This window comes from Theropithecus gelada, chromosome 3, assembly GCF_003255815.1.
Source record: "Theropithecus gelada isolate Dixy chromosome 3, Tgel_1.0, whole genome shotgun sequence".
NCBI lineage: Eukaryota > Metazoa > Chordata > Mammalia > Primates > Cercopithecidae > Theropithecus > Theropithecus gelada.
Genome location: NC_037670.1, coordinates 79,583,554 through 79,598,306, shown reverse-complemented (window position 1 = coordinate 79,598,306; position 14,753 = coordinate 79,583,554). Strand labels below are relative to the sequence as shown.

General features: G+C 38.2%; 1 protein-coding gene across 18 annotated transcripts in view; it reads left to right on the top strand.

Annotated features, from left to right (window-relative positions):
- The window catches only part of BBS9 (Bardet-Biedl syndrome 9), a 783,674-nt gene that overhangs the window by 138,343 nt on the left and 630,578 nt on the right, over window positions 1-14,753 (top strand). For all 18 annotated transcript variants that reach the window (XR_003118601.1, XM_025379701.1, XM_025379706.1 and 15 more), the window contains one exon: window positions 9,999-10,083. Coding sequence is in view for 17 of the 18 variants with exons in the window: in XM_025379701.1 (XP_025235486.1) it covers window positions 9,999-10,083 (85 nt within the window). In the remaining variant the exon portion in view is untranslated. The remainder of the gene's footprint in view (window positions 1-9,998; window positions 10,084-14,753) is intronic.

Genomic DNA, 14,753 nt, shown 5'->3' with positions numbered 1-14,753 from the left:
ATTATGTTCAAATAAAAACCAGTGAAGGCTCAGGGTCTCAAACTTCAGTGTGCGTAGGAGTCACCTGGACAGCCTGTTATAAAATGCACATTTACAGATGCTAGTCCCCAGTCCCCTAGATTTCTTTTAATAGGTTTGGGGATAAGACCCAGAAATCATCATTGTAAATTTTTACTCCAGGTGAATCTAATTCAGGGGCACACTTTGAGCGCCATTTTTCTTTTGAAGTAAGAGAATTGTTTGCCCTTGAATTTTTTTTTTTAAATGGAGACAGGGTCTCACTATGTTGCCCAGACTGGTCTTGAACTCTTGGGCTTAAGTGATCCTCCTACCTTGGCCTCCCAAAGTGCTGGGATTACTGGCATGAGCCATCACTCCTGGCCTGTTTGCCCTTTTTTGGGGGTAAGAGTAAGGGCCATGTATGTCCAAACTTTGATCATCTTTTATTCTCTTTTCTTATCCTTTGCCTTTCAGACTGATTTAGTCAGTAATCTGTGCCCTTAATACTTTCTCTTATTCAGCCTTTCCTTCCCATTCCCATTGGTTCAGGCCTGTATTTTTTCACTTGGATTTCTATTTTTTTTTTTCTCTCTAAACTTTGAAGGGTCCTTCTCATATCTTTTCTTTTAAAACACCTCTTTAAGCCAGAATAATTTTTATTTCTTACTAAAAAACCTAGACTTTTTTTTTTTTTTTTTTGAGACGGAGTCTCGCTCTGTCGCCTAGGCTGGAGTGCAGTGGTGCGATCTTGGCTCACTGCAACCTCTGTCTCCCGGGTTGAAACAATTGTCCTGCCTTAGCCTCCCGAGTAGCTGGGACTATAGGCGCATGCTGCCACGCCCGCTAATTATTTTTGTATTTTAGTAGAGACGGGGTTTCATTGTGTTGCCCAGGCTGGTCGCAAACTCCTGAACTCAGGCAATCTACCCGCCTCGACCTCCCAAATTTCTGGGATTACAGGCATGAGCCACCACACCCAGCCTAGATTTTTTATAATTGACATTCAGTGCTTTTTATAATCCGGTCCCATTTTACCTCTATGATGTGGACTTTTGGACTTGGAAGTGACTTTTGAAGTTAACTGGTTCAACTGTCTTCCTTTTTTCACCTCCTAAATATATTACTGCCTAAAACACTGATGTTTGGCTGTCATGTATTGCCTTCTTATACTGACATTTTCCAGAGTATCTTGCATTATCAGGTTCTTGAGAGAGGAATCTGTCTTAAACATCTGTTCACTGACTGAGTAATTCCATTTGTTTATTCAGTCATTCATTCAGCAAATATTTTTCAACAGGCTTGTGTGCTACATACTGTGCAAGGTACTGGAAATGTAGTCAAATAGACATGCCTCTTATCCTCAAGTAGAATTCAAGGAGGCGGGAAGTCAGACACTTCAGTCCATTTGTGATACAGGCTATAGCAGAGCTTTGCATAGGATGCTGAGGAGGCCTTGAGGTGGGACCTCCAAGAGTTGAATGTAGGGAGGCTCCCTAAAAGAGTCTATCTGCCATGGGTGTTATTTCTCTCCTGTCTGCTATACCCCTTCCCCAGCAACCCCTCAATAGCTCCTAATACATTACTAAGTAAATAATCAGCCTTAAATAAAGATTTAAAAGTGTTTTTGTTGAATTTAATTGACTATTTTAAGAAGAAGTATTCTTCTCCAATCTTTGGCTCTGACCAAATGGAAATATTTGTAGTCTCCATATATGTTAAAGGCTTTTCTCTCTCTCTCTTTTTTTTTTTTTTTGGCACATACTGTCTATCTCCTATGTCTGAAGCGCTCTTCCTTCTTTGTCTGCACATGGAAATTATGTCTAGAAGCCTCCCTGCTCCCCTTCAGTTCTTCCCTGACCTAGATGTAAGCAACATCTCCTTTTTCTCAATTTACATAGTAGTTTTTCAGTGCTTCCCTTAGGTATTACTCATGCTTTCACTGATAGCAAACATTTATTTGTTTTTCTCCTTGACTAAGCTCAGTACTTCTCGATGGCAGGAATTCTGTATCCCCTGAAGTGCTTAGCACTGTACCTTGGTGAAAGTAGGTGTTTGATGAGAACTGACAAAAGAGTGAAAAGTGTATAAAGAAGGCTTCTGTTTTGTTACTGGCATCTTTCAGTGAAAAGGATTTGTCCTGGCATAGTCAAGAATTTAGGTATAGTTGAAATCAACATAATAATGCTCTGTATCTCAAGCTTCCATTTCTAGTAAAGCTCTCTGGGTTACATGTCAGGGTTCCAAAACTTCCTGCCACTCATTGAGGTGATAGTTATGTTTCATTTGAAAATAAATGATTTTGGAGGGTTTACTTTTGTGCTCTGTGATGCCTCAATCTGTGTTTTAGTTACTTGCTGCTGTTTTTACAATGCAGTGCAATATGGAGTATTAAATTATGTGGTTGAGTTTGTTATTGGTGCACTACAGGACCTGTTAAGCATTTGTGGTTAGTGAGTTCAAAAGCACCACTGTTTACCTGCACTTGCTGTAGTTGCGATTAGTGCCTTTCTGTTCTGAGGGACGTGTATGGCACTCTTTCATAAGATCTTGTTACATTGGCCCTGATTATTCTTTCAGCAGTCTCAACAAGGAAACTTTTTTGTGTAGCTTATGTTACTGAACACTTGAGTGGTAAGAAAAAAGACCCAAATATTTTATTTCAGAATTTCCAAATCTGCTTGGAATTGTTTGGTTTTGGAAATAGATTTTTACGTACTTTATTGGTCACAGTTAAGAGGAGTTAAGGAAGAACCAGAAAATAGATGCTCTTGTAAGTTTGTCATCATCTAATTTTGCTGTTAAGTTTAAGTAATAAAATACTTTTCTGAGTTGTCTTTTAGGAAGATAAATGGTTTGGATTTGGAAATCAGTAGTCAATTTTGGCTATGCCTCTGCCTGCTGTTTTAATGTTAATAAGGCCGCTTTACAGGCTCACTTATTTCTTAGATGAAATAATGACCATAGTTATATAAGAAGCTTCAAATAGCTCAAAGAGTTTTGGACCTTTGTAACAATCTCATGAACATCTATATTATCCCCTGGCAGGTTGGTTTCTGCAGGAAATGACCCACCTAAGTAATTCATTGCCTAGGGTTAGATCCATAGCAGGACAAGCTCTGGGATGATGTTTTAGTCACCAGCGCATACTATTTCTGTTGTTATGAATTGGGAATAGGAAAGCAATCCTATTTGGAGTTCAGAATGTGAGGTCTAATTGTTTTGCACTTTTAGAGACTTTGGAATTTTGAAGGTCAATCTCAGATGGTATAGAGAGATTTGCTGCAGCTGCCTGTGGGATTTTGTAGCATGATTTTTCAAGGCGGAGATCTTCTCCCTTTTACTTCATGCGGCCCATGACTCATTCCTCCCTGTCATGCATCTCTCCTAAACTCCTGTCATGGCCTTTCATGTCTCCTTTACTGCTGCATGCCTTTGCATGTGTTATTTACTTTACTGTAATGCCTTCTTCTTTACCAGCGTGATAGAATTTTCACTCATCCTTTAAAATGTAGCTTTCTCTTCCTGAACCTATACCAAGAGCATATCTTTTCTTCCCCAATTAGTTGTTACTATTGGTACTATGTACCATGTTCTATTGGTACTATGTGAATACCTTCTGTTAATTAGCACAGGATACTCTGAGTTATACTTAGCTGTCTGTATATGAGTCTCTACAACTAGTGTGGAAGCTCCTTATGAGTATAGATCATGTAGTAGTTTTTCCATTGTTAATGTTTGTATTAGATCCCTACTATATGTTTATAAAATGAATGAAATTTATATACATTACGTTTTCATATTAACGACAAGATCTTTTTTTTTTTTTATTATACTTTAAGTTCTAGGGTACATGTGCACAACGTGCAGGTTTGTTACATATGTATACATGTGCCTTGTTGGTGTGCCGCACCCATTAACTCATCATTTACATTAGGTATATCTCCTAATGCTATCCCTCCCCACTACCCGCTCCCCACATTGGAGCTGGTGTGTGATGCTCCCCTTCTTGTGTCCAAGTGATCTCATTGTTCAATTCCCACCTATGAGTGAGAACATGTGGTATTTGGTTTTCTGTTCTTGCGATAGTTTGCTGAGAATGGTGGTTTCCAGCTGCCTCCATGTCCCTACAAAGGACACGAACTCATCCTTTTTTATGGCTGCATAGTATTCCATGGTGTATATGTGCCACATTTTCTTAATCCAGTCTGTCACCGATGGACATTTGGGTCGATTCCAAGTCTTTGCTATTGTGAATAGTGCCACAATAAACATATGTGTGCATGTGTCTTTATAGCAGCATGACTTATAATCCTTTGGGTATATCCCCAGTAATGGGATGGCTGGGTCAAATGGTATTTCTAGTTCTAGATCCTTGAGGAATCGCCACGCTGTCTTCCACAATGGTTGAACTAGTTTACAGTCCCACCAACAGTGTAAAAGTGTTCCTATTTCTCTACATCCTCTCTAGCACCTGTTGTTTCCTGACTTTTAAATGATTGCCATTCTAACTGGTGTGAGATGGTATCTCATTGTGGTTTTGATTTGCATTTCTCTGATGGCGAGTGATGATGAACATTTTTTCATGTGTCTGTTGTCTTTTGAGAAGTGTCTGTTCATATCCTTTGCCTACCTTTTGATGGGATTATTTGTTTTTTTTCTTGTAAATTTGATTGAGTTCTTTATAGGTTCTGGATATTAGCTCTTTGTCAGATGCGTAGATTGCAAAAATTTTCTCCCATTCTATAGGTTGCCTGTTCACTCTGATGGTAGTTTCTTTTGCTGTGCAGAAGCTCTTTAGTTTAATGAGATCCCATTTGTCAATTTTGGCTTTTGTTGCCGTTGCTTTTGGTGTTTTAGACATGAAGTCCTTGCCCATGCCTATGTCCTGAATGGTATTACCTAGGTTTTCTTCTAGGGTTTTTATGGTTTTAGGTGTAACATTTAAGTCTCTAATCCATCTTGAATTAATTTTCGTATAAGGAGTAAGGAAAGGATCCAGTTTCAGCTTTCTACTTATGGCTAGCCAATTTTCCCAGCACCATTTATTAAATAGGGAATCCTTTCCCCATTTCTTGTTTTTGTCAAGTTTGTCAAAGATCAGATGGTTGTAGATGTGTGGTGTTATTTCTGAGGGCTCTGTTCTGTTCCATTGGTCTATATCTCTGTTTTGGTACCAGTACCATGCTGTTTTGGTTACTGCAGCCTTGTAGTATAGTTTGAAGTCAGGTAGCATGATGCCTCCAGCTTTGTTCTTTGGCTTAGGATTGTCTTGACAATGAGGGCTCTTTTTGGTTCCGTCTGGTCCTGGACTTTTTTTGGTTGGTAGGCTATTAATTATTGCCTCAATTTCAGAGCCTGCTATTGGTCTATTCAGGTATTTAGCTTCTTCCTGGTTTAGTCTTGGGAGAGAGTAAGTGTCCAGGAAATTATCCATTTCTTCTAGGTTTTCTAGTTTATTTGTGTAGAAGTGTTTATAGTATTCTCTGATGGTAGTTTGTATTTCTGTGGGGTTGGTGGTGACATCCCCTTTACATTTTTTATTGCATCTATTTGATTCTTCTCTCTTTTCTTTATTAGTCTTGCTAGCGGTCTATCAATTTTGTTGATCTTTTCAAAAAACCAGCTCCTGGATTCATTGATTTTTTGGAGGGTTCTTTCTGTCTCTATCTCTTTTAGTTCTGCTCTGATCTTAGTTATTTCTTGCCTTCCGCTAGCTTTTGAATGTGTTTGCTCTTGCTTCTCTAGTTTCTTTAATTGTGATGCTAGGGTGTCAATTTTAGATCTTTCCTGCTTTCTCTTGTGGGCATTTAGTGGTATAAATTTCCCTCTACACACTGCTTTAAATGTGTCCCAGAGATTCTGGTATGTTGTATCTTTGTTCTTATTGGTTTCCAAGAACATCTTTATTTCTGCCTTCATTTTGTTATGTACCCAGTAGTCATTCAGGAGCAGGTTGTTCAGTTTCCATGTAGTTGAGTGGTTTCGATTGAGTTTCTTGGTCCTGAGTTCTAGTTGAATTGCACTGTGGTCTGAGAGACAGTTTGTTATAATTTCTGTTCTTTTGCATTTGCTGAGGACTGCTTTACTTCCAACTATGTGGTCATTTTTGGAATAAGTGTGATGTGGTGCTGAGAAGAATGTATATTCTGTTGATTTGGGGTGGAGAGTTCTATAGATGTCTATTAGTTCTGCTTGGCGCAGAGTTGAGTTCAGTTCCTGGATATCCTTGTTAACTTTCTGTCTCGTTGATCTGTCTAATGTTGACAGTGGGGTGTTAAAGTCTCCCATTATTGTATGGGAGTCTAAGTCTCTTTGTAAGTCTCTAAGGACTTGCTTTATGAACCTGGGTGCTCCTGTATTGGGTGCATATATATTTAGGATAGTTAACTCTTCCTGATGAATTGATCCCTTTACCATTATGTAATGGCCTTCTTTGTCTCTTTTGATCTTCGATGGTTTAAAGTCTTTTTTATCAGAGACTAGGATTGCAGCCCCTGCTTATTTTGGTTTTCCATTTGCTTGGTAGAGCTTCCTCCATCCCTTTATTTTGAGCCTATGTGTGTCTCTGCATGTGAGATGGGTCTCCTGAATACAGCAAACTGATGGGTCTTGACTCTTTATACAATTTGCCAGGCTGTGTCTTTTAATTGGACCATTTAGTCCATTTACATTTAAGGTTAATATTGTTATGTGTGAACTTGATCCTGTCATTATGATATTAGCTGGTTATTTTGCTCGCTAGTTGATGCAGTTTCTTCCTAGCATCGATGGACTTTACATTTTGACGTGTTTTTGCAATGGCTGGTAACTGTTGTTCCTTTCCATATTTAGTGCTTTCTTCAGGATCTCTTGTAGGGCAGGCCTAGTGGTGACAAAATCTCTAAGTATTTGCTTATCTGTAAAGGATTTTATTTCTCCTTCACTTATGAAACTTAGTTTGGCTGGATATGAAATTCTGGGTTGAAAATTCTTTTCTTTAAGAATGTTGAATATTGGCCCCCACTCTCTTCTGGCTTGGAGAGTTTCTGCCGAGAGATCTGCTGTTAGTCTGATGGGCTTCCCTTTGTGGGTAACCCGACCTTTCTCTCTGGCTGCCCTTAACATTTTTTCCTTCATTTCCACTTTGGTGAATCTGACAATTTTGTGTCTTGGAGTTGCTCTTCTCGAGGAGTATCTTTGTGGCATTCTCTGTGTTTCCTGAATTTGGATGTTGACCTGTCTTACTAGCTTGGGGAAGTTCTCCTGGATGATATCATGCAGAGTCTTTTCCAACTGGGTTCCATTTTCCCCATCACTTTCAGGCATACCAATCAGACGTAGATTTGGTCTTTTCACATAATCCCATATTTCTTGGAGATTTTGTTCATTTCTTTTTACTCTTTTTTTCTCCACACTTCTCTTCTCGCTTCATTTCATTCATTTGATCTTCAATCGCTGATACTCTTTCTTCCAGTTGATCGAGTAGGTTACTGAAGCTTGTGCATTTGTCACGTAGTTCTCGTGTTATGGTTTTCATCTCTATCAGTTCTTTTAAGGTCTTCTCTGCATTGATTATTGTAGCCATCCATTCATCCATTCTTTTTTCAAGGTTTTTCGTTTCTTTGCACTGGTTACGTACTTCCTCCTTTAGCTCTGAGAAGTTTGATGGACTGAAGCCTTCTTCTCTCATCTCGTCAAAGTCATTCTCCGTCCAGCTTTGTTCTGTTGCTGGCGATGAGCTGCGTTCCTTTGGAGGGGGAGATGCTCTCTGATTTTTTGAATTTCCAGCTTTTCTGCACTGCTTTTTCCCCATCTTTGTGGTTTTATCTGCCTTTGGTCTTTGATGATGGTGACGTACTGATGGGGTTTTGGTGTGGGTGTCCTTTCTGTTTGTTAGTTTTCCTTCTAACAGTCAGGACCCTCAGCTGTAAGTCTGTTGGAGTTTGCTTGAGGTCCACTCCAGACCCTGTTTGCCGGGGTATCAGCAGCGGAGGCTGCAGAAGATGAATATTGCTGCACAGTGAGGGTTGCTGTCTGATTCTTGCTCTGGAAGCTTCATCTCAGGGCTGTACCCCACTGTGTGAGGTGTGAGATGTCAGTCTGCACCTAGTGGGAGATGTCTCCCAGTTAGGCTACTCAGGGGTCAGGGACCCACTTGAGCAGGCAGTCTGTCTGTTCTCAGATCTTAACCTCCATGTTGGGAGATCCACTGCTCTCTTCAAAGCTATCAGACAGGGGCATTTACCTCTGCCGAGGTTTTTGCTGCTTTTTGTTTAGCTATGCCCTGTCCCCAGAGGAGGAGTCTACAGAGGCAGGCCGGCCTCCTTGAGCTGCGGTGGGCTTCACCCAACTCGAGCTTCCCGGTGGCTTTGTTTACCCACTTAAGCCTCAGCAATGGTGGGCACCCCTTCCCCAGCCTCGCTGCCGCCTTGCAGTTAGATCTCAGACTGCTGTGCTAGCAATGAGGGAGGCTCTGTGGGCGTGGGACCTTCTGGGCCAGGTGTGGGCTATAATCTCCTGGTGTGCCATTTACTAAGACCCTTGGTTAAGCACAGTATTAGGGTGGGAGTTACCCGATTTTCCAGGTGGTGTGTGTCTCAGTTTCCCTTGGCTAGGAAAAGGGATTCCCTTCCCCCTTGCACTTCCCAGGTGAGGTGATGCCTCTCCCTGCTTCACCTCTTGCTGGTTGGGCTGCACCAGCTGACCAGCACTGATTGTCCGGCACTCCCCAGTGAGATGAACCTGGTACCTCAGTTGAAAATGCAGAAATCACCCGTCTTCTGTGTCACTCATGCTGGGAGCTGGAGGCTGGGGCTGTTCTTAATCAGGAAATAATCATGATCTGTGTTTTATAGGCTATTGTTAAGTTCGTCATCAGCTTCTGTCTTGCAAAATCTTAAACCGTAGTCATTCTGCATTCAACTGAAGTTACAGTTTTTTATAAGTGAATTATTCTTGATTGAGATAGGATATTTTCAGAGTTGGTATATGACATTTGAAGACCATTGTACATTTCAGTGCTCATTTAGATATGCTGCATTGCTTTCATTCAAGTCCCTGATTTTTATACTCTCAGATATCTGTCTCTTAGAAAATATGAGTTTTGATTCAATAGGAGGGAAAGGCATATATGAGTCTGTAGTTGCTTTATGTCGAGTAAGCTTATTATTCTAAAAATATGTCATTAATTAACGAGAAATATAGAAATTTCAACTTTATTAGATAAATTAATGATTTCTAGATTGAATAATATTTATAAATTGTTTTTAAGAATAATTTGAGCTAAATGTCACTATTGAAATGGAAGCTGTAAAATACTTAAAGATTACAATGTCCATTACTGAGAACTCACTACCTATCAGCTACAAACTACTATGTGATTGATCTCTATCTCTATATAAATCTGTCTCTTTGTCAACCCATCAATAAATAATTGTATACCTACTATATACCAAATACTAGGTACTTTATAATTTATTTTTTAATCCTTTTAACAATGATTGTGTTAGAGACTCTATTATTATTTCTGTTTTATGGATGAGGAAGCCAGACACAGAGTGATTATTTGCCAAAAATGTACTTACCTAGTAAGTGGTTAAACTGGGGTTAAACTCAGTTCTTTTTGGTTCCATAGATTATGTATTGATAATTTCTACTCCATCTGACTGCTTTGCATATTTACATTTTTTCTGTCTATTTGGTATTTAGGTGTTAGATCTTTCTTGAGTATTGTTATTTGTCACATAAAATTCTAATGAAAGTGCTTTGATAGTTGGTAGAGCTGTTTTCCCAATGCTGAATAATGGATATATGGTAATAATTTCTTTATCATGACATTTTGCACAGTCTTATGTCACAATATCACTCAATAAGAATTCAATCTTAAATTTTACAGTTTTTAAAAACAAGGAAAAAGTGTTTTATAATGTTTATAGATTATTGTATACTTTTAAAGTTTAAAATAATTTATAACTTTTAATTATAAACTCATTTACAATTTTTTTATTTCTTTCATACAGGTACCAAGTACTTGCTTTTGCAACAGATGCAGATAAAAGGCAGGAGACTGAACAGCAAAAACTTGGTTCTGGAAAAAGACTAGTTGTAAGGCCTTTTTTTAATATATACAAATTTCAATAATGCCGTTATTTACTCACATATGTTTGTTAAGAATAAGAATTCATGGGAAGAAAATGTAAAAAAAAAGTCAGCCATTCCCTTTCCTGTGTTATGATTGTATTAATGACCTAAGAATTGAGTTGGTTGTTGTTAAGCAGTGGAAACACATGCCTGGTCATGGTCGTAGTATAACAGATTGTAGAGTTGTACCACTAGAACCATGGATATCCAGATGGAGTCACGTTTAACAAATAAAAACGGAAACATTTTAAAAATCTCTCCTTAATAGGCAAAATTTTGTAGATTATATTCTTCTCTTTGAAGTGTGTTTTCTCTAGCTGCTTTCCAGATTTTCTCTTATCACTTGTTTGGAGCAATGGGATTATAATGTGTACTTTTCTTTCCCTCTTTTTGAGCTTAAGATTTGTTAAGCTTCTTGCATCTGCGAATATTTAGTTTGCATAAAATTTAGAAATGTTTTGGCCATTAATTCTTTAAATATTTTGTAACTAATAGGCATGCGACCAAATATATAAGTAAAAGAGAACAGTTCACAGGTCACAAAGGTAGTTAGCTCACAGACAAAGGTGAAGTTTGATAATTTGAAAAGTAGTTTTAAGAAAAATTGTAAATGATGAATTCTGCATTTAATGTAAATTGGGGAATAGATGGTGATTATGAACTCTTCCTTATCTTGAGAACTTCTGTAGACAGCAAGGCAAAAAATAGAAGGAACTAAAATTATGGTGGAAACATTGAAGTAAATCTGAGGATACACGTGAAGGAAGCTGAATGGAGAAATAATATAGAATTTAGAATACTAACATAATAATATTGGAGAAGATTATGCAGAATTTTCTGTATTAGGATACAGAAGTTCAGACGGTGGTAGAACAGAAGGGTAACTTGGAAAGAGTCAAGAATCAGATGAAGATATATATATTTTTCATTGGTAGTAAAAAGTAAAAGAGCACAATGAATAAAAATATGGTATAATTTTGCACAGAATTTAGAAGCACCATAGTAATAATAGTTAAAGCACAGATTGAAGTCGAACAGGTCTTGAGAGCTTTACTTTTTTTTTTGAGCAAGTTACGGCAAGTTTGTTAGCCTTACTAAATCTCAGTTTCCTCATTTGCAAAATGATGATAATATCTATTTTAAAATGTTGTTATTAGGCTGGGCATGGTGGCTCATGCCTGTAATCCCAGCACTTTGGCAGGCTGAGGCAGGTGGATCACCTGAGGTCAGGAGTTCGAGAGCAACCTGGCCAAAATGAAGAAACCCTGTCTCCACTAAAATACAAAATTACCTGGGCATGGTAGCGCATGCCTGTAGTTCTAGCTACTTGGGAGGCTGAGGCAGGAGAATCGCTTGAACAACCCCGGGGGCAGAGGTTGCAGTAAGCCGAGATCACGCCACCATACTCCAGCCTGGGTGACAGAGCAAGACTCTGTCTCAAAACTTGTTGTTATTAGATAAATTATATATCTTATATATAAATATATGATTGTGTGTAATATATAAAACACATAGCAAAATGTCTAGATGAACTTATATGATAATGGTGATTAAATTGTCCTTTGACCTCCTCAATAGTTGTGTTCTTCCATTTGTTTCTTGTAGTCTGCACTTCAGCCTTATAGGGCCTCTCATTGTTCCAAATATTCCATGGCTCTTCTTCATTCTAGGCATATGGTTTTTCTTCTGTCTGGAATAGCCTTTCCTTATCATTTGCAGTTTTTATTGATTACTCCATGCCTCACACTGAGGATGTATTCTGAAGGCAATTGCAGTTGAGTAGTTTTTCCATTCGATTGGTGAATAGAGTGAGAAATAGCAGTAAACTTCATTTTGTTACATGATGGTCACTTTGCAGGACTGTGATACCATGGGAGCAGTATTCAGTCTATTGCAGAAGAAACAGAACTTATCCAATGGAATGCTTTTAATAAGATAGTTGTGGGAAGACATTTAATAGCTTCCTTTGTTACTCACAGCTACCTTTTTATTGATTTCTATTTAAGTCTTTTGTGTGTTCAGAAAAATAATTTGTATACTTGAATTCTCTTAGATTCATTGAGATTTGTCTTATGGCGTAGAATATGATCTATCTTGGTAAATGTTCAGTGTGCACCTGAAAAGAATGTGTATTTTTTGCTGTTGTTAGAGTGTTTCATATATGTCAATTAGATTATGGTGGATGATAGTGTTGTTCAACTCTTCTGTATCCTTATTCGTTTTTTTACTAGTTATTGGGTTTTTTTTACTAGTTATTTGTTTTTTACTAGTTATTATTAGTTATTGAGAGGGGGGTATTGAAATCTCTGACTGTAATTGTGGATTTTTCTGTATCTCCTTGGAAATGTATCTATCTTTCTCTATCTATTTATTTATTTATTTATTTTTGATACGGAGCCTTGGTCTGTCGCCCAGGCTGGACTGATCTTGGTTCACTGAAACCTCCGCCTCCTGGGTTCAAGTGATTCTCCTGCCTCAGCCTCCTGAGTAGCTGGGACTATAGGCGTGTACCACTATGTCCAGCTAATTTTTTGTATTTTTAGGAGAGATGGGGTTTTGCCATGTTGGCCAGGCTGGTCTCTATCTCCTGACCTTGTGATCTGCCCTCCTCAGCCTCCCGAAGTGCTGGGGTTACAAGCATGAGCCACTATGCCCGGCATATGTCTGTATTTATTTGTGTATTTTTTGCTTCAGATATTTTGGAATTCTGTTATTAGGTGCATAAACATTTAAGACTGTTCTGTTTCATGATCAACCCATCCCCTTTATATTATGAAATGACCTTTATCCTTTTGTTTGATAATCTTCTTTTTTCTGAGACCTACTTACTCTGTTGGTAAAATACTCAGTTTTCTTTTGATCAGTGTTATTCTGATACCTTTTCCTAACTTTTCACTTTGAACCTGTTTCTGCCTGTGTACTTCTAGTGCATAATTTATAAGCAGTATGTAGTTGGTTGGGATTTGCTTTTTAAAATCAGTATGATATATACTCTGCCATTTAATTTTGTTTTATTTATCTATATGCCTGTCTAGTTTTTTTTGTTTCCTTTTCCTCTTTTTCTGCTTTTCTTTGGCTTTATCCAGTTTTTTAAAAATTCTATTTTATCTTTTTTGGTTTATTAGCTGTAACTCTTTGTTTTGTTATTTTAGTGTTTGCTTAGGGTTTCCATTATTTATCTTTGGCTTAACTCTATTTTCAGGTGATATATTACCTTATATATAACATAAGAACTATGCTTATGTTTCCTACCTTCCAGCCTTTGTGCTATTGTCCTATATTTTATTTTTACATAGGCTGTGAACCCCATATTACATTGTAATTATTTTTACATAAATAATCAATTACATTTTAATGAGATTCAAATTACAAGAAAAATATGTATTTACCCACGTAGGTATAATTTCTGTTGTTCTTTTTAATTTCTATAACTCCATCTTTCCATCTGGTTTCATTTTCCTTCAGACTAAAGGAATTCCTTTCACATTTCTTTTAGTGTGGGTCTGCTGGTGAATTTTTCATTTTTTTATGTGTAAACTGTTCTTGAGGTTATCACTGGGACACAGTTAAGTTACTTGGAAACAGTTTGATTTTGGGGGGCCTTGTTGTCAAGACTTGTTAAGTGGGACCAGGGCAATGCTCATTTTAGGGCTACTTTTTCTTTACTCCTCAGGCAAGATCCTTCTTAGTACTGTACCCAATTCGCTCAGAATTATGAGGTTTTGCAGCCTGGCTGGTAGGCACAGGAAATATCTTTTACCCTGTGTGAATGCTGGGCACTGTTATCTCTAATCTTTTGGGTGGTTCTTTCCCTGGCCTTGTGTAGTTTCCTTACAAGAATATGCCAGTAAGTACTCAGCTGAGTATTCGAGGGCACTCTCTGCAGATCTCCACAGTTCTGTCTGTATGCAGCTATTTGGTGTGCTGTCTTGTTAACTCCAACTGATGTGGTTTCTCCAGACTCTGAGTATCCATCTCCACAATTCACAGAGTCTGCTGGCCTCTGCCTAAGTTCTTCCCTGCGCCATGGCCTAGAAACTCTTTTAAGGCTGGAGCAATCATGCCACTCACCTCATTTGTTTTCTGTCTTTAAAGGATTGCTGTGCTTTGTTGTCTGGTGTCCAGTGCCTTGCAAACTGTTGTTTCATTTATTTTGTCCATTTTGTGGTTGTTTTAGGTGGGATGCTAAATCATTTCCCTATTACTCCATCTTGGCTGGAACTGGAAGAATTTTTTTTTATCATTGTTCTTAGCAAATGTCTGTGTTTTATGAGACTCATTAATTCAGAAAGTAGTGTATTTCCCTAAGCGGAGGTCACACAGAGAGTGGCATTCAGTACCTGGTAAATTGAAAGTATTTATTGGCTGGATCTCAGACTGTGGCCTCAGAAACATGATTTGCCTGTTCACTTTGAATAAATCACCTCTCAGAGTGAGGCCCACATCAGCCTGAGTTACAGACACTGATGTACAAAGCCGAATGCTAGCCTGTTACAATATAATGAGAAATATAACTGTCATGGGACTGATATTCATGTCTTGTCCAGTGGAATCATTTTATATAGGTAAGCAATACTTGAGCCAAATAGTAATCAAATAATTTCTTAGTGTTAAATTCTAGTTGAGCTTAAGAT